The sequence below is a fragment of the Tachysurus vachellii genome, chromosome 7, assembly GCF_030014155.1.
Source record: "Tachysurus vachellii isolate PV-2020 chromosome 7, HZAU_Pvac_v1, whole genome shotgun sequence".
In the NCBI taxonomy this organism is placed as follows: Eukaryota; Metazoa; Chordata; class Actinopteri; order Siluriformes; family Bagridae; genus Tachysurus; species Tachysurus vachellii.
Genome location: NC_083466.1, coordinates 20,116,608 through 20,144,102, shown reverse-complemented (window position 1 = coordinate 20,144,102; position 27,495 = coordinate 20,116,608). Strand labels below are relative to the sequence as shown.

General features: G+C 43.4%; 1 protein-coding gene across 6 annotated transcripts in view; it reads left to right on the top strand.

The window, feature by feature from the left end:
• Window positions 1-27,495, top strand: part of si:ch211-200p22.4 (phosphatidylinositol-binding clathrin assembly protein) — a 55,347-nt gene that overhangs the window by 10,446 nt on the left and 17,406 nt on the right. For 4 of the 6 annotated variants that reach the window (XM_060874823.1, XM_060874825.1, XM_060874820.1 and 1 more), the window contains exons 2-10: window positions 1,137-1,279; window positions 9,105-9,180; window positions 9,330-9,432; window positions 11,550-11,643; window positions 12,715-12,826; window positions 17,317-17,423; window positions 18,674-18,715; window positions 23,151-23,236; window positions 24,230-24,371. In XM_060874823.1, coding sequence (XP_060730806.1) covers window positions 1,137-1,279; window positions 9,105-9,180; window positions 9,330-9,432; window positions 11,550-11,643; window positions 12,715-12,826; window positions 17,317-17,423; window positions 18,674-18,715; window positions 23,151-23,236; window positions 24,230-24,371 — 905 coding nt within the window. The remainder of the gene's footprint in view (window positions 1-1,136; window positions 1,280-9,104; window positions 9,181-9,329; window positions 9,433-11,549; window positions 11,644-12,714; window positions 12,827-17,316; window positions 17,424-18,673; window positions 18,716-23,150; window positions 23,237-24,229; window positions 24,372-27,495) is intronic. The other 2 variants (XM_060874824.1, XM_060874822.1) reach the window with 1 other exon arrangement.

Genomic DNA, 27,495 nt, shown 5'->3' with positions numbered 1-27,495 from the left:
TGCTCTAGCCGGTTCTATGACTGCTACAGTGATCTGTAAGAAATATCCAGTCAGATATCTAATCTCGTTTCCATGTTATATGGTACCCTTTGGATACCATATAACATGGAAATTAATAATGAATAACTGTACTGCTGTACTGTACTACTCAATGAAAGATGGATATACAGAATAATCACTTATCTTTAATTCATATTCTCCTGGATCTCCTGGTTTTTTTTACTTATGCAAAGTAGAGCTTTTTTGGGAACATCATGTTCAGATAAAATTCATACCCTTGGAATTTCTGACTTTTATCCTGGGAATATCTCTACAGCCCTGAGCTTAGTAAGTGATGTCAGATCACTCGCTGTAACTGATAACAATCTCTCATATTTTTCACACATCTCAGCCGAGGTGTAGGTTGCTAGACGGAAGCACTGACTTTCTCACAAAACACAAGACATCAACTGTTCTTGTCTGATGAGACTTTTTAAATAAACAAAAATAAAAAATAAAAAGGTATACGGTATGTTTAGTGCAGGGGGGGAAAAAGTACTTTACTGAATGATCACCATAACCATAGTGCAGCATGGTGGGGGGTAGCATCAGGCTTTAGGGCTGCTGTGCTTCAGCCTGGGAGTGCAAGTGCAAACCCTTCATGTAGCTGCTAGTAAACTGAAGATGACACAGACCTGACATGGGGTTAAGCAGAATTCCATATAACTCGGGTTTGTTCACCAACTTCGTTACATATTATCATTTATACTGTAGTCTGGAAAACTGAACTGTGATCAGACTTGTAAACCCGAGTCACGTCTCCAAATCTGAAACGAAGCTGCGGTTTGAGTCTGACGGCATTTTGTCCATCTTTTCTTCAAACATCGCTTTGTATGTACGTCATCTGGAGAAGGGTTTATGCTATGCAATATGCATGAAAGGATATACAACAGGTCATGACGCTATTTATATCCAACGATGCATATCGAATGGATCTGTGTTACATGTCACTTGAGGACTGTGTGTGTGTAAGTAAAAGCTGTGTTTTTAAATATGTAAAGAAACTTGAAGTTTGATGTTTAAACACTCTGAATGTATCCTACCTGAAGACACAATCAAAGAAACTGAATGTTGTGGTTTTGATTCCCTCCTTTCAGACCTGATCCACTGCACCAATGAGATGAACGTGAACGTGCCCCAGCTGGCTGACACACTGTTCGAGCGGACAGCCAACAGCAGCTGGGTGGTTGTTTTCAAAGCCCTCATTACCACACACCACCTAATGATGTACGGAAATGAGGTAAGACACACACACACTCGTGCGAACACACACATTCTTTCACTGTCATGCAGTTCTGCCTAAGCAAAGTGAAATGGTCTCGTCTCAATCTCACCCAGTGTAATGATGTATAGCAGTAACAGAGTACCCTAGATATACTCTCACTGCTTAATAATGTGGCCCAGAAACACAGCCTTGCACATACACACACACACACACAGTGTACTCTGTATTCTGCTGGACTTGTGGGAATGAAACCATGTTTAAATCTCTTAGGCATGGTGTAATTATATGTGAACGCAAAGGATTTTTAACAAGAAGTCAGTGATGAGAACAGAAACTCAAACAGCAATTATACCGTGTTGTGTACACATACTTACACAACTAGTTGTCTTGTTGTTGTAGAACTAGTTGTGGGGGTGGATTCCTAAAGCTTTTCAGAATGGTTATTTTAACCCTTTCATTATACCCAAGGCCTCACATTTTAATGTGTTTGTAAGTTAAACAGAAATAGAAATATGGTCACTGGCTGTGTGGTATAACCTCCAACCTACTGCTTTTGTTCTTCAGTCGCCGTTGTCTTTGTCATATCAGAGGAGAAACGTCAGGGACAGTTAGAGGATGTCTGCAGACAGCGCATCGGTTAGGGGAGGACACACTGATAAAGTGCTGATCTTAAGGGTGTGTGTGTGGAGGGGAGTGTATGAGTCACTCCCAACTATGGCCTAGATACTGAATGTACAGCTTTCTGCAGCTAGATGTGTGTGTGTGTGTGTGTGTGTGTGTGTGTGCGCGTGTTGCAGAACTACAAGTGGGAAAAGCTGACGGTGGAATTTTAACTGCACTTTGAGGATCAGAGATAAGGAACTCTTGGTGTGTTCCTCTAATGGGCTTTTGTAGCCGTCAGTATAGGCCTCTGCATACCAGGATGTCACTTTTTTTTCTCTTGTTTAACTAATAATCAAATGCAAAATGGGAGCTGCTGAAGTAGCACATGAAGTGCTTGTTTAACTGTGTGTTTGTGTGTGTACAAGAGCAGGATAGAGTCCTCAGAGCTCTTGAGCTCTTGAGTTTCTATATGTCAGCTACTTTCATGGCTCTAGGGTTCATATGTTTACATTTCTTTAAGAAGTCTGTTCCAGTTGTTGTTGTGAAAAGATTTTGTTTTAGGTTGGTAATAACTCTGGATCCTGAGGGAACACTGGGTGTGAGGTGGGAATACACACAGGACCCGGGACTCAATGGGTCATTTAACATATTCCTTGGCATAATGATAACTTAAACTAGCAGATCCGTTAACATCTGTACTTTATGGCAAACAATTTATAGACTCATGGACCATATCACTCATCACATACATCCTATAATAGTCCTAGTCCATCTTTCCTGCTATAATGTGTATCCACCATGCAGGCTTGCCGCTGCATTTTGGAGCGTGGCTGTCTGGATATCCTCATTCAGCCACAAGAGCATTAGTGAGGTCCGGCACTGATGTTAGTGTTCAGTTTAGTAAGGTGTTCAGTGGTGATGAGGTCAGGACTCGAGTTCCTCATAGGGCTCTCTTTTGCCCCTTTTCCACCGGGTGCAGGTTCAGAGCTAGCACTGGTGCTGTTTCAAAGTTGGTTCCACTGGCGAACCTTCTAAGAACCGGTTTGCCTTTCCATCGGTTAGAGAGCCATCACAGAGCTGAGTCTGACGTCACTGTATACGTGTCACGTTTCCCAGCAACGTTAGCGCAGCAGCAGCAAACACAACGTCGACAATGGTGGATGTTGCTTTACTGTTAATGCTCATGGCTTTGTGAACCTACATTGGCATCCAAACGCGGCGAATCCAACGTGTAATTTGTATAAACGGAGGTTGTAATTCGAGAAAGTACATAACGTTATTTTATTATTAACACAGAAAAAAGTTAGCCATAGCATGTAGCTACCTACTATCATGTGCTGATAACTGATCATATTGCGGTAAAGTAAAAGTGTATTAAACATTGGTATACTGATGGTATTTTATCTAACAGTAGCCCCGCCCACAGCCCCTGACACAAGCGCTTCTTAAGTCTAGACCAGCAACGTTTTAGTGCTACTTAAGAACCACTTTTCCTGGTTCAGAGCTGGTGCTTTGGCTGTCAAAAGAAAGAACTGGTTCTAAATTAGGCTCTGGCTCCGAACCAGCACTCAAACGGCCTCGGTGGAAAAGGGGCATTTGTGATCAGTCTGGAAAAGGTTTGGTGCTCTTGGTTACAGTGAAGAGAAATTATTATGTCACAGCATTCAGAGACATTCAAGACACTAGTGTGCTTCCAACTCGGTGGCAACAGTTTGGGGAAGAACCACATGTTTGTGTGTTGGTCATTTGGCCATATAGAGTGTCTTTGGGGTGGGAAGAAATTGGAGAACCCAGATGAAAGCCTCATGTGCATGGTGAGAACATGCAGAAGGATCAGAGCATGAAGCTGTGAGGTGACAGTGTTACCTGCTACACTAGCATGCTGACCTGCTACCCACATTTCCCATTTATACACACAAATATCCACTTCATTAATCATTTACAGGAAATGACTTTAGTTCCTTTTTACTGCACAGACTGTATTTTCTGCATATAATTTGATACTCAATGAGGAGTCATAAATGTCCTCATTGGGAAGCATATGTTTCAATAGATTTATGAGCTCTTTAACATTCAGTTGCAGCTTTATATCACTCTGAATATATAATAAACACGATGAATAGAATTCGAGCAGTAAAATGTATTCAGTATATATGTGTGTAAAGATTGCTAGTGCACATTACCTGTGTGTGTGTGTGTGTGTGTGTCTCTTGAAGACTACATGTCCATATAGGGACATCTGACAGTTTTGACATTCTGGGACAATTAACTTTACTACAAGGCCAAATGGTCTCTTTTTTTATTACCAGGTTTCAGCTTATGAGTAGATTTGGGTGTTGACACAGCATTAATTAGTTTTATTATTCATTACGCATGGGGGTGCTTGTGTGTGCAGGTGCATGTGTGGGGTGTGTTATGATTTGGGAAGGATATTTTTAGGGGTTTGCCTTGTGGTGGTCTGATAAATTGTTTGGGTTGCAGAGATAAATAACTGCCTGCTGATAGCACCATTTTAATGAGCTCTTCCTCAGACACACGCACACACACAAGAATAAACAGGCCTTGGATGTTGATGATTAGATTTGAATGGAGTGGTTGTGGGTGGATGGGAGCAGACCTTACTCAGACACGAGCCTGCTGGAATCCACAACACCGACACAGTGGACGCATTTCAGTGGGATTTGGATTTGCTCGTTTCAGAGGTTGTAATTCAGTTATGATATTACGATGACTATAAACTGGTCTTGTGGGGGATGCAAATGAGCGAGGAAGCTTGTTTAACATTCCAGCAGCGTGGTGTTTTTGAATGTGCTCAAAAAGCACTGCTGTTTGCATAATGACTGCTGTGTTTGAGTGATGCGAGATAGCCAAGGTAATAATTACCTTTTTAATAAGCACACTTACAATTCCTGTACTCTCACTGTTACACTTTTACTCCCTTTTCTCAGACAAGACTGCTAATCAATACCCAGGAACAGGATAAACACTGGGGATAAGCAGTAATTATCATACCTGCCTAGCAGATCGCTTCCCAGTGAGCAGCTCTAAGGGCTAGATTGTGGATTATTAATCATTTTGAATACTGCATGTATTCTCTAAGAAGAGAATTAGTCCACGTGCTGGGAATTTTCTCAAACGATTTGAAATTAATTGGTGTTTTTGGCATTTCAGAGGTTGTGGCTTGAACAAACAGATTCCCCCAAGAATTGGTGCTGTCTTGTTTTTTTTTTTTTTGTGCTTGCAGTTTTCTGCTGGTTTAAAAAAATAAAGCAAAAGAAAAAAAAAACCCATCGCACTAGATGCAGGAGCCGTATCCATAGCAACTCTCAACTTGTTGAGAGTCAAGTGCTCCACTTCGCTGTGGAAATCCGCATGCATACGCAGTCCCGCTTCTCTTGGGTCAGGTTTGAGTTTTGCAAGTAAACTGATCAAGACAGGGCACAAATCTCACTGTAGAGCAGCAGTCACTGCTCTAGATGTTTTTGTGGGGAAAACTCCTCTGGCCAGAGGCTTGTGTGTTAATAATGCATGGCGCTTCGGCGCTGTCACCGTTCAAGGTTTATACTCAATTTAGTATTAGCAGACTGGAAAATCCATTGTTCTTATTTGTCTTTATATGCTGTCCATTTTAAACAAGAACCTTAGAGCGACAGGGCTGTAAATAACCAGCGATGTCAAGTCGAAGTGTGACACAGGTTTAACTTGAACACACAGGAGTGGCCGCATCAGCGAGTGTGTGCTGTTCTTGCTGTGTATGAGTATGCTGGCTTTCCTGACAGGACGTCCTCCATTCTCCAGATTGAAGGCGATCGACTTGTCCGAAGCACATCAGCAGGCTGGGGAACGTAGCAGGAGAAAGTGGACGCACCTGGACGTTCCTTTGCTACAGCGTATTCCCTCAAACAGACGAGGCTGAATATTAAATAAGGCTGCATGCAACAGAGTGAAATAAGAGACGATTATTCATTAACCTTTTTGTAATAGGAAGTGCATCATAGTTGCCATGGTAATTTGGTGGGAGGGGAATTCTCCAGCTACTTCTGAGTAAGATCTACCAGCTGAGCAGTGCTCAGGAGGCGGGTGCAGAAAGCAATTAGACTCTTATGCAAAACTTATGTAGGTAGTGGCTACCTGAGAAAGGCTGAGACAGCCCGGTCATTGTTCTGTTACTACGATACCTCAGTGATTTCCATTTCTATTTACATTTGGCAGACCCTCTTATCCAGATCTCATCATCATTTATCTCATTTATAATTGAGGCTTAGAGGCTTTGCTCAAGGGCTCATCAGTGGCAGCTTGGCAGTGGAGAGATTTGAACTTCAAACTTATCCACTGAGCTTTCACTTCCCTTCTGGTGATGAGACTGGTATCAGATAGTCATCCCATACCATTATCATTTATTTGTCTCTGATACTCTGATGCCTAGTGTCACACAAACGAACACATTTCAGTCATGGCAATGAAAGCAAAACACACTAAGACACTACTATAGTATATTCATATAATAGCTGATGAGGACAACCTAAGAACTTTAATTTTAATCCAGACCCAGTGTGGCTCACCTGAGCAGAGCTGGATCAGTGAGTGTAGACTTTTTTTGTAGTATGAATGGATTTTTATTTTTATTCTGAAGCAAGTGTGCAGAGAAACCGTCAAAAACGTGAGCACTAAATTTCTGCAAACGCTAAGCACCAAGACTCTTCCTTTCTTCTCCATCACCACGGGCTTCCCGATGCTCACGAGCTTCCTCTACACGTCAGTTCCAGTTTAAAAGGGAGGAACTCGCTATGAGGAGTTAGTTGGAAGCAGCACAAGGCAGCAAACATAGCTCAGCAAAAATGTCCCGTGATGCCATTGATTGCTTAATACTGAGTAAACAACATTGCGAGATTTGTATCAGAGAATACCAAAAAGCTTGTACTCATACCCAGGCTGAAAAATCTTAGCGGCGTTCCGTTGTGATGCGTTCTTGTCAGCTGCATCGTGTACACATCAGTAAACGTTTTCAGAATCGTGTGTATATAAAAGTATATTTGTGTCCAAGGTTGGGGGAAAAACCCCATTGATTCTTATTACATCACATTAACACCAATGACACATGCATGGCTTTTATTTTATTTTTTTATTTATTTACATCTAAGATTACTGTTTTGGTTTATAGCCACTGTTTGTTTCCTAACAATTAAAAAGATCAAATTTAAATCTGGCTTATTCTGAATCCAGGTGAAGCTGGAAAACATGATTTCAGCCTTGGGCAGCTTTACAAAAACACAGCCAGCTTTCATAATTCTCTTTTTCTTTTCAGCAGCGTCAAACTAACGCACCTCGAACACAGCTTTACTGACATACCATTTCTTTCCTCTACTCTTTCTTGGTTCTTGATCACCGAACGTTTTGCTTTTCTTGTCCTATGTCCTAAATAAGGGCTAGTGGGCAGGAGTTTCCATGTAGCCAGAGCTGATTTTTATCATTAACCCGCTTTTTTTTTTTCTTTCCCTGATGCAATATTCAAATTGGCTCCAAAGCTAGGAGAGGTTTGAGAAGTCCGCATGGCAGGAGAGCCCCAGATATGATTGCTAGAAATGATTGTGCTCATTTGTATTTACTGGAGCTTTTTGCTGCAATGCACACGAGTGAGTAAGAGTGATTACACCAGCCATATTTTTCACCAGCCATGTCTTTTGTGCACATCACTCAGCCTCAACACAATTGTGTGGACACCTCGGCGTAATGAGTTGCTATGCCAGCATCAACTAAACCTTTGGAATCTTTCCCAAGAAATGCGGTGGATATCTTTCAGCCCCAGGCAGTGTAATTTCACCTATAGGGCAAATCACTGTTGGCTGTAATAAGTTTATAACGAAGCAAATGTGAGAATCTGGAGTCATTTTTTAAAAACACACAATTGTACGTTTTTGCTGAGCTGCTTGTTTTAGTGTTGTTTGGAACGCAGTGGCTGCTTTTGGCTGTGATGTCACTTCCTTGTTGTGACATGATCTTCATTTTGGTTGAGTAAGTCTCAAGAAGTGGGAAACTGTGCAAAAAGGGCAAAGAGGAACTTGGACCTGAGCTCGTATCACATGACCATTTTGTAGGTGCTCTAAGGTCACAGATATCTCGAGGCAGTATAAGAATAAATTCTCACTAGTATGCGTTCTTTGAGATATATTTATTTATTAATTTTGCAGAATTCACAGAAATAAGCTTTGGGCTGTTTCAGGTGAAGCCGCCTTCCCTTACAGTGTAAAAAGCTGCAAACACGAAGAAAAACCCAAAGCAATTGAAGTTTCACCGATTAAATAACTCAGCTGTTTTAATACTTTTGGCCGTCGGCAACAAGATTTATTTTTAATGCTTGACTTCAGAGAGCCCTCCAAGTTCTCATGCCCTCTTTCCCTTGCATTAAAGATAAATAAACAGCTCGTTCCAGCGCCTCTACTGCTTTCTCTACATTTCTGTTTGAGAGCTGAATTGATGAAATGGAGGAGAAACTCTCAGTATGGCGTCTGAGCTGGTGGCCTGGCTCTGTGGCCTCAAGAGTCCAAGACCTGTTGCATTGTATTAAATTTGTTTTTGCTTGAAATATATATTATTCATCAGATCTTTTTTTTGCTCTTCACCTAGTATTTGGTTTTCTGTTATAGTTTTTTACCCTTTAATGGCAGTTTTAGTTCAGGTTTTGAGCCGTTGCAGTTAAAGCTGTTGAAGTTTACTGAGGTTTCAGATGAACAAAATGTCAGTTTTCTGTTGTCCAAAAAAAAGGGGGTACCAAAAATGCTGGCTCAAAGGTCTGTAGGGCGTTTTTTTTCCCTACATGTAATCTGTTTTATGATGGTGTTAGAGCAGTAAGTCATAATTTTCCTTCATCTCTGATGTTTTGCCGTGAATTCCCCCAAATTCCCGCTCTCTGGTAGACCTGGGAAAAGATCACACGCTGCTCAATCAAGTCTGAGCAGATCACAGCGTGGAACATCGAATGATCCTCTTTTTGGGAATTTCCAGGCTGCTTTTCCCAGCCTCGGGTCTGTCGGCCTTGAAAGGTGGTGAAGGCAGCGCCCAGCAGCAACGGCGTCTGCCAACCCCGCGAGGCAAAAGCTTCAGTCTGTACCTGCTTCAGCCAGGCAGCTTCTTCCTATCAGCAGTTTGCTCAGAGTGGTCACATTCCAGATAAATACACACTGCTCTGTCATGTGAACCGAAACCTGATTGTGATCTCGGTCTCTTTTCTGTCTCCCAGCGTTTCATTCAGTACCTGGCCTCGAGGAACACACTCTTCAACCTGAACAATTTCCTCGATAAAGGTGCATTGCAAGGTAAGATGCAGGTTGTCAAAAACACAGATCATCACTGATTTAATAAATAAAGCTTTAATCTCTCTACATGTACTGTCCTCTTTTCGTTCCCATCCTCCACCTCTGCTTTTCTCTCACTGTGTTTCATTCACACTTATTCTGTGTGTCAGGCTACGACATGTCCACCTTCATCAGACGCTACAGTCGCTATCTGAACGAGAAGGCTATGTCCTACCGGCTCGTAGCTGTCGACTTCACAAAGATGAAAAGAGGGTAAGCCAAACATCTGGAGTTTTTGATTTCGCCTTTTAATTCCCAAAGTGATCCCTTAAACAAACTGAACTAAATAAAAGTGAGTTCTTTTTGTAAATCGTAACATTCTCTTGGAAGACAGGGCGAGAGACAGAGTGAGGGCGAGAGACAGAGTGAGGGCGAGAGACAGAGTGAGGGCGAGCGACAGAGTGAGGGCGAGCGACAGAGTGAGGGCGAGCGACAGAGTGAGGGCGAGCGACAGAGTGAGGGCGAGCGACAGAGTGAGGGCGAGCGACAGAGTGAGGGCGAGCGACAGAGTGAGGGCGAGAGACAGAGTGAGGGCGAGAGACAGAGTGAGGGCGAGAGACAGAGTGAGGGCGAGAGACAGAGTGAGGGCGAGAGACAGAGTGAGGGCGAGAGACAGAGTGAGGGCGAGAGACAGAGTGAGGGCGAGAGACAGAGTGAGGGCGAGAGGTTTTGCACTTCTGCTTCATTATAAAGATATCCAGAAGTTCTCTCTTCCACCATTTTGTTTCAAAACTTAAACAAAACCAAACCAAGCAATAAAGATATAGATGATTTGTAACGGCTCGTCAGATTTCCGGATGCACTTTTACAGCCTAGATGCATGCTATGGTCATGTGACCTACTATTGTGGCCACGCCCCCTTCAAGATTCAGCAATCAGATTGTGTTAAATGTAAAGAAGACTGTGCCATCTCTCTGATTTTTACAGGGATCACTTATCCCTTGTGCATCAGCCATAATTACTAAATAACCCCGTACTTAACAGAAATACATCCAGAAGGCTTATCCTGTTCAAACATTACTCTGTACAGTTCACATCCCATAAACAATCATTTGTAGATGTAATATACTGGGATAAAATTGCGCTGAGATAAATGAGAATTCTAAAAATAAATAACAATGAATCAATAATTCCTCATGTATTTACTTTCCTTCATTAATTTGGAGACAGTAAGTTATTGTTTACTGTCGAGCACCTGAGCTGTCGGTCTCTGCGGGCTGCAGTAGAGTCAGGCGAGCCTGTTACCACACTAATGAAGTCGCCTCTGTAAACCGATCGAGCTGATTATTTAAAGACCGTGAGGAAGATGCCTCTCGGGATCATTGTGCTGGAGCATTATGAGCCGATATTTAGAAACCAATGTCCTGTTATTTAGCTGATTGTGTTTCACACCGCAATGTTCGCAGTGTGTCAGCTCATCCTCCAGCTATCCTGAGTTGATCAGTAACACTGACGTGATCAGTAACCTTAAGAGTATCAGCATTATTTTAATTATACTGAGCATCTCCATTATTGCCTCGTGTAGCTGATGTAAAATTTTTCCTCATTTTTATTGATGTTTATAAAGCTTTTGAAATCTGGTGGCCACATGTGGTTAAATCTACATGTTGTCGCTGTCGGGCGGAAACCTCGTATGTCCAAATTTGGTCAATTTCATATTTTTTCACATATCGATGCAATTGGTCAGTCCCCAAGTGGGTCTGTTATTTTTACAAGTTATTAACCAATCTAAAGTCTTGAAAATAGCTTGAGCTCAAATCTCATAACTCCATTGGACACTTCAACTGTCCACCTCTTCCTCACTTCGCGGGAGAGCTTCACGGCATATTTCTCCTTAATAAGAGTCGCAACGAATCAACACGTCTTCTGAGGTAAATGTCTTCAAAACACTGGGCTCAAAGAAAAAAAAATCTTGACCCCCGCTAGTTCTGGTGCTCGTCTGAGGACAGGAATTTAGCGCAAGACAATCCACTGCAACGCGGACTAAACCCTGTGCACTGCAGATAAGGTACGGCGTTTTTTTCATTTCCTGAAAAATAACGGTTTTGGAGATACGAGGATTCCGCCTGACAGCGACGATATGGTCATACACACCTTGCGTGAAGGTATAACGCATCCTTGCTGGACAACACAGTTGGTGAACCACAGTTATGCCTCAGATGTTTGTTTATGGAGGTTTATTTTTGTGCTGGTGTGGCTCTGTAAAACATCAGGACCGCTGGTTTGTTGGTTGTGTTCGTTTCTGTACGCGCGCGCGCGTGTGTGTGTGTGTGTGTGTGTGTGTGTATTTGTGTTTTGTTTGTTGATATATGTGTTTGTGCGTTGTGCAGTATTGATGGAGTGATGCGCACCATGAATACAGAGAAGCTGATCAAAACTCTGCCCATTATTCAGAACCAGCTGGACGCTCTGCTCGACTTTCAGGTGTGTGTTTGCATTTGTGCACATATATATGTGTGTGTGCGTATACTTGTGTGTCTTGCCTTATCACACCGAATGTGTGTTTCTGTGTTCTAATGGTGCCTAGGCTGGCTGATCAAACTAATTATGTTTATATTCAGTCGCTCGTTTCAGATAATCAACTTACAGAGACTTGCGTATTTTCCTTCTCTATTTGTGTGATGACAAATTGGACGGCAAAACAAATCCGACACGTTTAAGTAATAGTAATATACAATTCTAACTTCGTTTAAAGCTCAGCTGGATTGAATCACAGTTTTGGTCTTCTTGTTTTTAGCTACAGTGTTAATCGCAGCTGTACATTGTGATAAAGAACTAACTTAAAACTTAATATCTGCTACATTTAATTTTCTGAAATACAGAAAATAATTTATAATCTCGCTGTTTAAATCAGTCCCTCAAGCCCAACACACTTTGAACCTTTTTTTTGCCACATAAATAATAGTTCTTGACTCACCATTTGCTGAAAGACAATCAAAAGTGATTCATATACAGATATTATTTCTAGGCCTGCTTGCGTTTGATTTACTGAGGTTCAGAGTAAACCAGTCAATCCAATGATCAGTGGCTTTTATCACTGTAAATAAATATAAAAATAATAATGAATTACAGACCCCCCAGCATTCTGGTGGAATTACTGATCTAAACTTAGGGTAAGAGGATTTGGCAGCAGTGTTTTAAAGTAAGCTTTGTAGTGCCTGGCCTGCCAAGAAGTAGCTCCTCCGGATCAAACAGTGAAAATAACCCTGGATCTGTGGACTAAGAGCTAAAATCAGCTCGGGATCCTCTGGTGAAATCCAGCTCGCACCTTTATTCACACTTGAGCTACCTGCTAACTCTGTGCCAGTCTCTAAATTATTCATCGGGAAAAATCGGCTAAAAAACTATCATTTATTTAAGCGGTGTGTTGAGAATTAAAACTAAACGTTGTTGGTTTCATCAGCTGAACATTGCAGCCTGCTGTTTGAGGTCGATGTTAAGAGCGGACACTTGTGTAAACCCTTTTATTTATTTTTTTCTCTCTGTGTTTCTCAGGCCAATCCTAATGAGCTCACTAACGGTGTGATCAACGCTGGCTTCATGCTGCTCTTTAAAGACTCCATCCGTCTATTTGCCGCCTACAACGAGGGGGTCATCAACCTGCTGGGTAAGAGTTTTTCTCTCTCTCTCTCTCCCTCTCTCCCTCTCTCTCTCCCTCACTCCCTCTCCCTCCCTCTCAGCCTGTACGATAGCACAGGGGGGTGTCCTAATCTTGCTCGTTCGGGAAAAAGCGCTACAGTTTCAGTCACAGGGGTGTGTCCTAATCTCTCTTACTCAGAGGCGCACACCCTGTTCTACGTTTCTGAAAGAATGACTCTCTATTCGCCGTCACAGGGTGTGTCCTAATCTCTCTCACTCAGAGCGGTGTGTTCAGTTTTCACTTCCACTGAGAGGGTCATTCAATTCAGTTTTATTTGTATTGAACTTTTAACAATGGACATTGTAGCAAATCAGCTTTTAATATTTTAATGCTTTCCCATTTCAATTTATTCCTAATGATTAAGCCAGGAATATGTTCACTCACTCAGAAATATGCTCTGTTCTGTCATTCATTAACCTCACACACACAAGAGTGCTCTGTTCACACACTCGCACACACAGAAGAGCGCTCTGTTCACTCACTCGCACACAGAAGAGCGCTCTGTTCACTCACACACACACACACACACAAGAGTGCTCTGTTCACTCACTCGCACACAGAAGAGCGCTCTGTTCACTCACACACACACACACACACACACAAGAGTGCTCTGTTCACTCACTCGCACACACAGAAGAGCGCTCTGTTCACTCACTCGCACACAGAAGAGCGCTCTGTTCACTCACTCGCACACAGAAGAGCGCTCTGTTCACTCACTCGCACACAGAAGAGCGCTCTGTTCACTCACTCACACACACACACACAGAAGAGCGCTCTGTTCACTCACTCGCACACAGAAGAGCGCTCTGTTCACTCACTCGCACACAGAAGAGCGCTCTGTTCACTCACTCGCGCACACACACACAGAAGAGCGCTCTGTTCACTCACTCGCACACACAGAAGAGCGCTCTGTTCACTCACTCGCACACACACAAGAGCGCTCTGTTCACTCACTCACACACACACAAGAGCGCTCTGTTCACTCACTCACACACACACAAGAGCGCTCTGTTCACTCACTCACACACACAAGAGCGCTCTGTTCACTCACTCACACACACACAAGAGCGCTCTGTTCACTCACTCACACACACACAAGAGCGCTCTGTTCACTCACTCACACACACAGAAGAGCGCTCTGTTCACTCACACACACACACACAAGAGCGCTCTGTTCACTCACACACACACACACACACAAGAGTGCTCTGTTCACACACTCACACACACAGAAGAGCGCGCTGTTCACTCACACACACACAGAAGAGCGCTCTGTTCACTCACTCGCACACAGAAGAGCGCTCTGTTCACTCACTCGCACACAGAAGAGCGCTCTGTTCACACACTCACACACACAGAAGAGCGCGCTGTTCACTCACACACACACAGAAGAGCGCTCTGTTCACTCACTCGCACACAGAAGAGCGCTCTGTTCACTCACTCGCACACAGAAGAGCGCTCTGTTCACACACTCACACACACAGAAGAGCGCGCTGTTCACTCACACACACACACAGAAGAGCGCTCTGTTCACTCACACACACACAGAAGAGCGCTCTGTTCACTCACTCGCACACAGAAGAGCGCTCTGTTCACTCACTCGCACACAGAAGAGCGCTCTGTTCACTCACTCGCACACAGAAGAGCGCTCTGTTCACTCACTCGCACACAGAAGAGCGCTCTGTTCACTCACTCGCACACAGAAGAGCGCTCTGTTCACTCACTCGCGCACACAGAAGAGCGCTCTGTTCACTCACTCGCGCACACACACGAGCGCTCTGTTCACTCACTCGCGCACACACACGAGCGCTCTGTTCACTCACTCGCGCGCACACACACGAGCGCTCTGTTCACTCACTCGCGCACACACACGAGCGCTCTGTTCACTCACTCGCGCACACACACGAGCGCTCTGTTCACTCACTCGCGCACACACACGAGCGCTCTGTTCACTCACTCGCGCACACACACGAGCGCGCTGTTCACTCACACACACACACACACACAGAAGAGCGCGCTGTTCACTCACTCGCACACAGAAGAGCGCTCTGTTCACTCACTCACACGAGCGCTCTGTTCACTCACTCACACACACACGAGCGCTCTGTTCACTCACTCACACACACACGAGCGCTCTGTTCACTCACTCACACACACACGAGCGCTCTGTTCACTCACTCACACACACACGAGCGCTCTGTTCACTCACTCACACACACACACAAGAGCGCTCTGTTCACTCACTCACACACACACAAGAGCGCTCTGTTCACTCACTCACACACACAAGAGCGCTCTGTTCACTCACTCACACACACAGAAGAGCGCTCTGTTCACTCACTCGCACACAGAAGAGCGCTCTGTTCACTCACTCACACACACAGAAGAGCGCTCTGTTCACTCACTCGCACACAGAAGAGCGCTCTGTTCACTCACACACACACACACACGAGTGCTCTGTTCACTCACTCGCACACAGAAGAGCGCTCTGTTCACTCACACACACACACACACAAGAGTGCTCTGTTCACTCACTCGCACACAGAAGAGCGCTCTGTTCACTCACACACACACACACACACACACAAGAGTGCTCTGTTCACTCACTCGCACACACAGAAGAGCGCTCTGTTCACTCACTCGCACACAGAAGAGCGCTCTGTTCACTCATTCGCACACAGAAGAGCGCTCTGTTCACACACTCACACACACAGAAGAGCGCTCTGTTCACACACTCACACACACAGAAGAGCGCGCTGTTCACTCACACACACACACACACAGAAGAGCGCGCTGTTCACTCACTCGCACACAGAAGAGCGCTCTGTTCACTCACTCACACACACAGAAGAGCGCTCTGTTCACTCACTCGCGCACACACACGAGCGCTCTGTTCACTCACTCGCGCACACACACGAGCGCTCTGTTCACTCACTCACTCACACACACGAGCGCTCTGTTCACTCACTCACACACACACGAGCGCTCTGTTCACTCACTCACACACACACGAGCGCTCTGTTCACTCACTCACACACACACGAGCGCTCTGTTCACTCACTCACACACACACGAGCGCTCTGTTCACTCACTCACACACACACGAGCGCTCTGTTCACTCACTCACACACACACGAGCGCTCTGTTCACTCACTCACACACACACGAGCGCTCTGTTCACTCACTCACACACACACGAGCGCTCTGTTCACTCACTCACACACACAGAAGAGCGCTCTGTTCACTCACTCACACACACACAAGAGCGCTCTGTTCACTCACTCACACACACACAAGAGCGCTCTGTTCACTCACTCGCACACAGAAGAGCGCTCTGTTCACTCACTCGCACACAGAAGAGCGCTCTGTTCACTCACTCACACACACAGAAGAGCGCTCTGTTCACTCACTCACGCACACAGAAGAGCGCTCTGTTCACTCACTCACACACACACGAGCGCTCTGTTCACTCACTCACACACACACGAGCGCTCTGTTCACTCACTCACACACACACGAGCGCTCTGTTCACTCACTCACGCACACAGAAGAGCGCTCTGTTCACTCACTCGCACACAGAAGAGCGCTCTGTTCACTCACTCACGCACACAGAAGAGCGCTCTGTTCACTCACTCACGCACACAGAAGAGCGCTCTGTTCACTCACTCACGCACACAGAAGAGCGCTCTGTTCACTCACTCACACACACACGAGCGCTCTGTTCACTCACTCACACACACACGAGCGCTCTGTTCACTCACTCACACACACACGAGCGCTCTGTTCACTCACTCACACACACACGAGCGCTCTGTTCACTCACTCACACACACACGAGCGCTCTGTTCACTCACTCACGCACACAGAAGAGCGCTCTGTTCACTCACTCACACACACAGAAGAGCGCTACTCTCATCCTCTCAGTGAAGGGTGAGGTATCTCGGACACAGCGCTCTATTCTCACTCACAGGAAAGTGTCATTTTCTCTCAGCAGGTAGCTAGTATATGAGAATGCATCATTAGGTGTGTTGGAAGCGGTATTGGGCAGTCTGACTTCCTGTGGTTTTCACTGCTGTACATGCCATGATGCTGACTTCAGAAAGCAGCACGTGTCCGTAGATCACAGAAAACTGCTATTGTTAGCACTGAAGTGTCTTATCTGCACAACCCTTGCATTCTCCTATGAACCGTTCCAGCTCTGTCGTTAAGTCCGAGCCATTTTTCAGAAGAGAGTCTGCTAAATGGCTGATTCTTGTAGAGCTTGCTGCAGCTGACGCCACTGAATGAGCATTTGATGCACTTGCTTTCCTCCAGCGGGCAATTTACCTCCCTCCGTTTGTCTGGATCCTGTCGGTGCTAGCAGGCAGTTGCGCGTGTTTTGACAGCTCTGTGATGTGGTAATTATAGCCTTTGCTCAAATCGTTCATCTAATGGCAGCTGTTCTTTTCTCTCCACAGAAAAATATTTTGATATGAAGAAGAATCAATGCAAAGACGCTTTGGACATCTACAAAAAGTTCCTGTACAGGATGACCAAACTGTCAGAGTTTCTCAAAGTAGCAGAGGTATGGTTGGTTTTATTTGTTGCAAATCTGTGAACAGACAACTTGAAGGATGTTCTCTTTTTTTTAATCAATAAACTGTGACCCCGAGTCTTTCTGTGACTCATTCTGCCATTCCGGACCGTTTACATGTAAACACAAGGTGGATAGATACACTGAGGCCACCATTTCTTCTGACTTTAAACCGATTCATGTTAAAAATCCACTGAGCTTCACCTAAGTTATCGACAGTATTTCATATTCATCTTGTAGGAACACACTTGACCTTAACAGCTTCAGCAGTCTTGCAGTAAACGCTCCTCTATCATCATCTTGTGGTAGATAGAGAAAGAAATGTGTAGAGAAAGAAGCTCCATTCTGTCTCTTTGTCTATTTGTGTCTCTCACACTTTCTCAAAGTTTCCGTCTCTCGCCTGGTCTCTGTGTGGTGTGACCAGAGCTCACTGCTTCCTGATCTGTCAGTGTGCTGAGACACTTTCTGCCTGAACAGAGGGCTGCATTTCACATGCTGATGAGTTTCTCTCTCCTTCTCTCTCTCTCTCTCTCTCTCTCTCTCTCTCTCTCTCTCTCTCTCTCTCTCTCTCTCTCTCTCTCTCTCTCTCTCTCTCTCCTTCTCTCTCTCTCTCCTTCTCTCTCTCTCTCTCTCTCTCTCTCTCTCTCTCTCTCTCTCTCTCTCTCTCCTTCTCTCTCTCTCTCTCTCCTTCTCTCTCTCTCTCTCTCTCTCTCTCTCTCTCTCTCTCCTTCTCTCTCTCTCTCTCTCTCTCCTTCTCTCTCTCTCTCTCTCTCCTTCTCTCTCTCTCTCTCTCTCTCTCTCTCTGTCTCTCTCTCTCTCTCTCTCTCTCTCTCTCTCTCCTTCTCTCTCTCTCCTTTAACTGCACCGGGCGTCTCCCAGACATGATTTTCAAATCATCATCCATCTCCATTGGGTTTTCAGTTCCTATCTCTTGTTAGCATTAAAGCCACTGTCTTCATTTTTTGTGTAACGGGCTTCTCGTTTTTTTTTTTTTGTCTGAAATCACATCTGAGTCTCAGCCATCTAAAGCGTCCTCCACATCTACGTTTCTGTCCATGTCTCCTGAGTAAACTGCAGCATGGCGACCTTCACGTTTTTGTTCACATCAATCTTTTGTTGTTTTCACTTTATAGACACTGCATGAAGTAATGACCCTTTGTTATATTGTTTTTTCCCCCCCTTTATCCCCACTCCCTTTGTTTGTGTGTTTGTGTGCCTGTTTTTTTGTTCGTGTGTCACAGCAAGTTGGGATTGATCAGGGTGACATCCCAGATCTCACTCAGGTCAGTGTACATTTCATCACCACTTCCTGCTCCACTTCCTCCACCCTCTTCTCTGTTCTCTATCATTCTAACCATGATGTGCTTTCTGATTTATTTCACATGGTTGTTGTTTGTCGCTGTCAGTCTTCCACTCTTTATGGGGTAAAATGTTCTTTTTTTTTATCACGTATGCTTTTAAAAGTTTAAGCAGTGGCACCGGAGACTAGTCTGTGTTTGATTCAAGGAAATTGAAGGAAAGAGGCAAAGTTTTTTAACCTGTGTACAAACAATTCCTTTGACTTATTTAAAACTGTAAACTCTACAATAAGCAGACATTAGTTATTCATGTGGCCGAATTCTAATGTGTGTGAAGGATAAGAGTTTCAGAGTAAAGCTGCATTCACACACACACACAGCGATTTTTCTCTGCAAGTCAACAGTCACTTTACTGTGAAGTCGTCAGTCAGCGTCCATACTACCGGTTGCCATAGTGATAACGCTTATCATTTTGCGGCACAGCTAAAATTTCCTAGTTTTATTGTTGCCTAATTGAAACATTCTGGAGTGAGGTTTGGTGTTTGTGTATAAAATTCAGCAGTGTATATCTGCATAATATCATACGATATAAAGGAGAAGCAGCGTGTGATCTTTAACACGGATCACACACTCTGCTGTCTTCATTACCATTAGTAGTCGCTGCACCAAGTCACTCCAGCTCCATATTAGCTCATATCTAGCCAGCGGTTGCTGTCGCTCATGTCTCTTGAATCACCAAGTCAAGAGTCGAGCCAAGTCATAAAGCTTTTATTGTCATTCCAACCATATATATATATCTGACGCAGCACCAGGTGAAACGAAAGTGTTTCTTCAGTATTACGGTGCTAAATAAACCAACACAGATCTAACGACTTAAAGTAAGTTGTCCTAGTCAGATAAAACGCATCGTGTGCAAATAGTGTGAGACAAGAGACGGTGCAAACAGACAATACGATACACTACAGTGTGAAAAGTCAACAAAATAGCACCGACCAGTGTGCAGTCTGTAAATTGTGCAGTACAATGTGCAAAAATATAGCTCTCATTATAAACGGGTCAATTCGTCGCCGCAAGTTTCTGTATGTGGGAACGTAGCAGGTTCACTTTCACCTCCTCTGCAACCAGAGCCTTTACTTTTCCTTCCAGACCATCAGAGGATGTTACATTGTAGGTGATTGATTGTGCACACTGCCTGAATTGTATTGTTCATTCACAATGCTGTTTCAGCATACACAGATCAGTGCTAATGTCAGCTCTTCACTTCCTGAGGCTAACACAATGAATGAGCCCACCTTGCATGATACACACACACACACACACACACACACACACAGACAGACAGACAGAAGCAGAGGTGTGAGGGCGAGAGCGAGATAATTGCGCAGCTGAAGTGAAACCAGAAGCTGATTTTCTCTTCCTATTGTGCTCTGTTTACTCTTGTTCAGTGTACAGGGAGAAATCTTTCCCACTGGCCAGCAACAAGACTCATGTAAAGTGTTGATGTAACCTCAGAGCGTCCTCAGCAAACACAAACACACAGGCTTACATTATTCAGCTCTTAAATCAAAGGTGTGACTGTCAGAGACTCGCTTCCCGAGCCACTGGAGCAGCAGATTTTATTCATCTCTTCTCCTTTTGTGACGATGACAGGGTCTTTAAAATAAAAACTTCTCAGTAATGCCCTTCCTATTTTCAGTGAATTAGGAAATTGTGCTTGCCCAATTTTCAGTTCCCGTTTAAGACTGTGGAAATATAAGAAAGTTAAAATCGAGCTGCCAGTCACATCTGTGCGCACACAGGTCAGTGTTTTCACCCTCTTCTTCCTCTTACAACATGTAAGCTGTTCAGTGGGAGAAAGGTTGTGCGGAAAAATCAGTGTGTGTTCAGCAGCAAGTGCAGTGTTCAAACAGCATCGGCGAGTAGAATGTTTAATATCCTGTATACCCAGCTATATAGTGATGTATAGATTTAGTACCCGGCTACGTGGAAGAAGTGATAATTAAAACATGACACAGGAAGTGCTGTTATCTATTGAAAATAATCAGCACTTGTGTTTAATTCCACCTTGTACATTTGCATGTGTTAAAAGAAGGACAGTGATCTGATTAGTGACATTTTAATGAGTAAGAACATCCCTGAAACAAGGAAGTCGTTGCTTGCCTTTTCGACCTCAGCACGGTGAATTCTCAGATCTGATTGGTTAGTAGGTGCTGTTTAAACAATACAGCAGTGACTTGAACAACAGGGCCTTATAAATGCATGTGTCTTTCCTGTACATTCTTTCATAGAAACCAGATCTTTTATAGCAGGTGCTTTACATAATCTGACTTGCAGTACATAGATTTTACAAATCGTCCTGGTGTTTAACAAAGTGAAATGTAATCCTTAATGCTTTTTGTTAGACGTTTATTTAAGGCTTGTGGAAGTAGTTGAACAACTACTGCTTATGGTTTGTAAAGTTTGCCAGCTTCATGACTCCTCTCTAAGTTAAGAAAACACAATTCCCTTCCTGAAGACTGCCTCTTGTTGGACAAAGTAATGCTTTGTGGCAAGGTTCTAGCTAACACTTGAGACTCCTTCCAAAAATGGCACAGGATACAATTCTGTAATAGAATATAGAGTTCACCAGAGAACGACTAAATTCTGTTCTAATATTAAAATGTTCACTTGTGTAAACCTGTGAGCCTGAATGTAATTATTTACTTCTTTATTTTAAATATATAGCATCTTAGTGCTGCAAGGCAACACCTGGACAAAGGAAACGGCTTTAATTGCTGTGCCTTCCATCAAAGTTCTGCTTCTAAAGTTTGCAATTAAGTCGACTTGATCCTTTTCCCCCTCTAAGGACTCATCTAACAAACATCACTCAAGCTGATAAAGTAACAGAAGGATCCTTAAGACGGTGCCAGGGATTCTCCCAAGGGGACGTTGTCAAGGTGTTCAAATCAGTTCTGAAACGCAGCACCAGTCGGCTCAGAGAGAACGTTTAGCTCCCTCGGTGCCTGAAGTGCAGTTTAAACATTAACCATGTGATGTGGAAAGTTGGCACCGAGTCATTGCTCTTCTCCTAAACTGCCAGACACCGAGGACACTGCCTTAGCTAACATTGACACAGTCTAATTAAACGAGTCCAAGGCTGTGTACATTCCACTATTAAACTCCGAGTTTAAGTTGCTGAAAGTTGTCATTTGTAACTACTACCTGAGGGTGAGGCAGAACCGGCCTTCTCTCACTGCGAAACACGTCCCGCAGATTAAATCAGTGCAATGGGTAAACACGATGCACTGCATGATTAACCATGAGAAACTGAATATGGCTGTCTTTCAAAATAAATGCCACTGTGTATTAGTGACATTTGCCTCCTAAATCTGTGTGTGTTGCAGTAACTCTTAGCAGATGCCTCGTGCTGCTGACGTGACAATTTTAGGGGCGATTTTCTGAAATGTTCCTGTTTCCTGACTGACTCCACTGTTCTCTCTCTCTTCCTCTCTGTCTCACTCTTTCATCTCTCACCCTCTTCACATCTCTCTTCACTCCCTTTCTCTCTGCTGAAAGACAGACCAAACGTTCCTTTTTTGTTGGTGTGTTTATCTGGAGAATCAGCACTAATTCTATGATTTAATTCTATGACACTAATTCTTTGAAGGATGACCGATAGTCAACAAAGTCTATATTACTAACGTAGAACAATAGTTTGAATGTCTGCCCTTTTTGTTCTTTTCTTTTGACACTCCTGATGGGTTCTAATAGATATCAATTTAAAGAAAAAAAAAGACAATAAGTTGAAGCAATGCAAGAGGCTGTGTTCAGCTTGTTTTGTCAGCGACCTTTTATGCAGGTTGTCAGACTCCAAATTTAAACCCCATTAATCCATCGATAAATGCAGCAGGGACCAACATGGACCAGATGTTTTGTCTGATTTGTGATGGTCCTACGGTGATCCTTTTCCATGGATGGATGGAGTAAAGGGGCAGGAGGCAGCGGTGGCTGAAGTGGTGAAGGCTCTGGGTTGTTGATTGGAAGGTCACTGCCAATCTGCCACTGTGTGGCCCATGAGCAAGGTCTTTAACCCTCTCTGCTGTGCTCTGACCCCAACCTCCATAGTTGGGATACGTGAAGATGTGCTGTAATGTATACGAGACGAAATAAAGACTTCTGTTCTATTATTCTTAAGGAAGTCTGACGATTTGCACCAATCATTACATTTCTTTTTTTTTTTACCTATAAATTGATTTATACTATTGGAACTCGAAGGATGTCTTTTTTTTCTGTCTTTCTGTCTGTCTTTGTCTCTGTCATGCGAGTGAATGGGTTTACGGATAGCTGTATCAGCATGTAATATTGAGAGAAAGCAAATGCTCTGTGTACACCCATTTGCTCGTTCAGTCTTTCTCTTCTCACGCTGTTTGTCTCTCTGCAGGCTCCCAGCAGTCTGCTGGAGGCATTGGAGCAGCACCTGGCCTCTCTGGAGGGCAAGAAGACTAAAGAGTTCTCTGCAGACAGCAGGTACGCCATAGCGCTGAGCCTCAAACTCACCAGCGGAAAGTTTCCTTATGCGAACTAATCTGAGATCAGCATTCAGGGACTAAATGTTCAGTACAGTGACAGAAATGGGAAAATGCTGTGGATTAGATGCACTATTTAAACTCTACAGTAAGTTTAAATCATTTGAAATAATCAGACTGTCCTCAGGCTGGGAAAATCAACATCTTTTATCACTGCAACAGCATGCAGCACAACACTTTTAAGATGATTTGCATATACCATTTAGTCCCAAAGTGTTTTATTAATCCAGTGTCACAGAATTTGACAATCTTTGCTTGCATCCTTGCAGCTGTAAATTGCCATCCTCTCACCAGCCACTTGTTTTCTTCAACTTAATAAAACAAAAAATGCAGCTTCTTCCAAAAAAAGACTAAAAAAAACCCCAGATAGCTTCATCACGGACTGTTTATAAACTGTTACTGAAAACAAAGTAAATATAGTAAATGATTTGGTGAGACATATTTTTACTCTCTATAATGAAGTGTTTCTTATTAAATGTGGATTACAGTACAGTATGGCTGGGAATAGTCTGTGTTTATTAGCCCTTACTGCAGAAACACTAAGCTATGAGAAGGAGTTGGTACATAAGTGTGATTACTCTGCAGATCACACTGCAGATGTACAAGTGTTGACATATGAGTGTTATTCAACACCCCCAGAGCTTGATGTGAGCAGGAATAGAATTAATCTGAGAGTTTAATGGGAGATTCCTGTGTAGTTTTACTGCAAGAAGGAGTTCAATCTGATTATGGAGTGCTGTGATTAGCTGTAAGATAACTCCGCTCAGGCTTCAGTAGTAATTCAGTCTGTATAAATCACCTGCTCTTCCTCCAAGACGCTAACCACATTTCACCTTTTTCCTCGTGTCTGTGTCTGTCTATCTGTTTGTCTGTGTCTGTCCATCTGTGTGTTTGTGTCTATCTGTCTGCGTGTTTGTGTGTTGTGTCCCCGTAGAGCCACGACTCTGTCCAGCGCCGTCTCGTCTCTCTCCAACACCGGCATGTCCTTCACTCGTGTGGATGAGAAGGAGAAACAGCAGGCTCTTGAGGAAGAGCAGGCCAGACTGCAGGCTCTCAAGGTGGGCTACAGCATTCCTGTGAGTTAATCACACTTACACAATTCTGTTTATAAACACTGTTATTAAAATACGTACATAAAGTCTTGACCAAAACAATCTGATGGCATGGAAACTCACTAGTATTGTCTTTAAGTAGTTTTTGACCTTTCAGGGAACAGCAGCGGTCTGATTGATTTGATATCTTATTATAAAAAGACAAAGTGAGGAATTGATTTTGAATGTTCTGGGCTTTTCTGGGGTGGAGGATCACTGACTCAGCAAGAAACTACAGAAATGGCATTTAGTTGTTCAGACTTGGGAGCTCCATTCTCCACCTGCTATAGGCCAAAATTATCCAGGGTGCTTAGTTTTACATTTACGGCATACAAACACCCTTATCATGAGCCACTTACATTTTTCTCATTTTCATGAAACTGAGCAATTGAGGGTTTAGGGCCTTGCTCAGGGGCCCAGCAGTGGCATCTTGGTGGACCTGAGATTGGTAAGCCAACACTTTAGCACACCAAGTAATACCACTACCTTAGTAGAGGGATGTGGTAGCTCAGTGTATGGTGTGATGTAACAAGTCTACATCAAACACAGTACGCATCACAATGTATAGCAGTTTAGTCTTTATTTTTATTTCTTTCCCTCCTCCAAGCCTCCTCACACATATTCTCCCTGATTGTGCTCTTGGCCAATCAACAGACGCAGTCCTGTATTCTTCCCAATATTATGCAAAGATAGAGGATTAAAAATAAAAAAAAACAAACAACTAAATATGTCTCAAATATTTAAAAATGTATTGAATTCATTTAGACTCTAAATCTATGATTGCTTTCAGAATATATAGAGATAATTGATCTATTTTGTGGTTCCATTTTTGTGTCTTTTTTGCTTTGCCATATTAAACTCTTCTCGTCTGTGTACACTAACATGAGAGCGAATTTGATGAACATACAGCATAGCGATGTAACTCACTGTGATCATTGTGTTGTGTAATGCTATTTGGTCGTTATTTCTACACTTAAGGTTATACAATCCCATTTCTTGCCATTTGCTCCGGTGTTTCTTTTTGCTTGAATGGTGATGGCAGGCTCAGCTAGTCTGATAGGAAAATGTCGATCATTTATGCTCATTAGCGCTTTACCCAACACTCCTCGGTTCTGGAGGTCAGTCTGTGAGGCTTTTATCCGATTTCTGTTACGCTGTTTAATTCAGACTTATCTGCATGTGGAATAAAGTGTAATATTTCACACTGTATTGCCTGGAACCTTTAAATATGGTTTAATCAGCGTGTTAATTATGCAGAGGTTCTTCACTTCTCTAGCGGATTATACTGTAAGGATTATGGCAAGCAAGGACAGAACACCGAGGTAGACAGCCACATGGATAATATTACAGGACGTTAGGCTAGGACAGTCACAGTAAGCTTTCAAATACTGTTTATCGCCCTATGATTTGTATGCTATTTCTATTTGTAGGCAATAGTTCGGGGCTTATTTCAGTGAGCCTGAGTGACGTGGGAACTTTACAGTGAGATAAATATATATGCAGTGTAGCTCAGATCCTTCCCAAGCTTTTTTTTTTTCTGTGAAGTGTAGAAGCTCCAGCTACTGATTAGAGAAATGAACATGTTCACAGATCAGTGTGTGATTGATTTAAAAAAAAAAAAAAGGGCTCAGTACTTCCTTTGGGGTTTTCATGCCGCTCTGGGAACACGGTGTCCTTCTGTCAGGTAGGACCACACGCACACACTCATTTGTTTACGCCACACGTCCTTGTCACAGCAATTATTAGCCCCGGGTGACGAGGGGCTTGAGGTTAGCCAAACTCCTTTGTCTTTGTCGGGAGACATTGTCTTCCCATAAAGAATACATACACACACACACATGCGGTAGCCTCAGGACACATGGAATGTGTCCTGGAATGCACTCTGCATTTAGATAAGCTGGATTTAGAGGCTCAATATAGTACCTGGAACTGGCCAGATGTTCAGAGAAGCTGTCTAAACTAGTCCCCCTGATGACCACTGGCATTAGTCTGTCCTGTATTTTACCTTTTATGACATAGATATTAACTAAGGGTGTTTTTGTACACTTGATTTTTTTGTTGTTGTTTTTAGCAGAATAAATACTTACTAGAGCACTTTGTGCTGAGACGAAGCCGGGTGTTCTCTCTCCTCCAGACTCAATAATGAAGCTGAAATAAAGATGAGGAACGCAGATGATGTTTGACTGTAGTTTGTAGGCCCTGTGTAACGTTACTGTGTAACTGCACTCAAAGTCTCCAAAAATAACCAAGTTACGCTATGAGGGATATTAATGAAAGCATTTTTTCTATTCAGTGTGTCATAAATCTCCTTAAATACACTAACCAGGCTATTTTACAGCGTCGCTGTTCTGTCCTCTCGCACCATCTCGCGCCGTGTGTGATGGGATTGGTCTGGAGGTTAAACGCCACTTGACGTCATGATGTCCTTTAGGTTCCTTTTCTAAAATATTCTAAACTTTTTTTCCCCAAGCTGTGCTGTGACTTAAATACTGCAACAGCACTTTTTTTTTGCGTTATGCATGCATATTTATACATATAAACCATGGGATAGAGGATGAGGAGGGGGAAAAGTCTGCTTAGTCACTTAATTTAATGGCACAGCTTTAGGTTTCAACGTCCTTCCTCACGTTGTGGTGGACATTCATAAGCCATATAGACCCTTGTATGTAAAACACTCCTGCTGTATTTGGGGTGTGTGTGAGATGAAGGTTATTCTGTGTTGCTTCAGGACGATCTATAGTCGGTCTCAGCGGTATATTGCATAGCTAGACAGGGATTGGTTTTGTGGTCAGTGGTGTTCAGAGGTTATAATATGTTTTTGCAATAGGTTGGGTTGTGCGGTTTGTTTGGAGTGGGATTATCAGCTCAGGCATTTGTAGTGGTTGTGGGATCAGTTTTGCATTTTGATTGCTTTGGTCATGTATTTGTGCCTGAATGTTTTTTTTTTCAGGCTGAAATGAACTGTTTCCTCCTGACAACATTCAGGCATTTGCACATTATGTTTTGATGATTTTGTCCACAGGAAATAGGAGGAAAATGTAGCTCAATCTGCATTTAATACATACATACATTAAAACAAACACCGTAAAGCTGCGGTCATAGCAGCTTG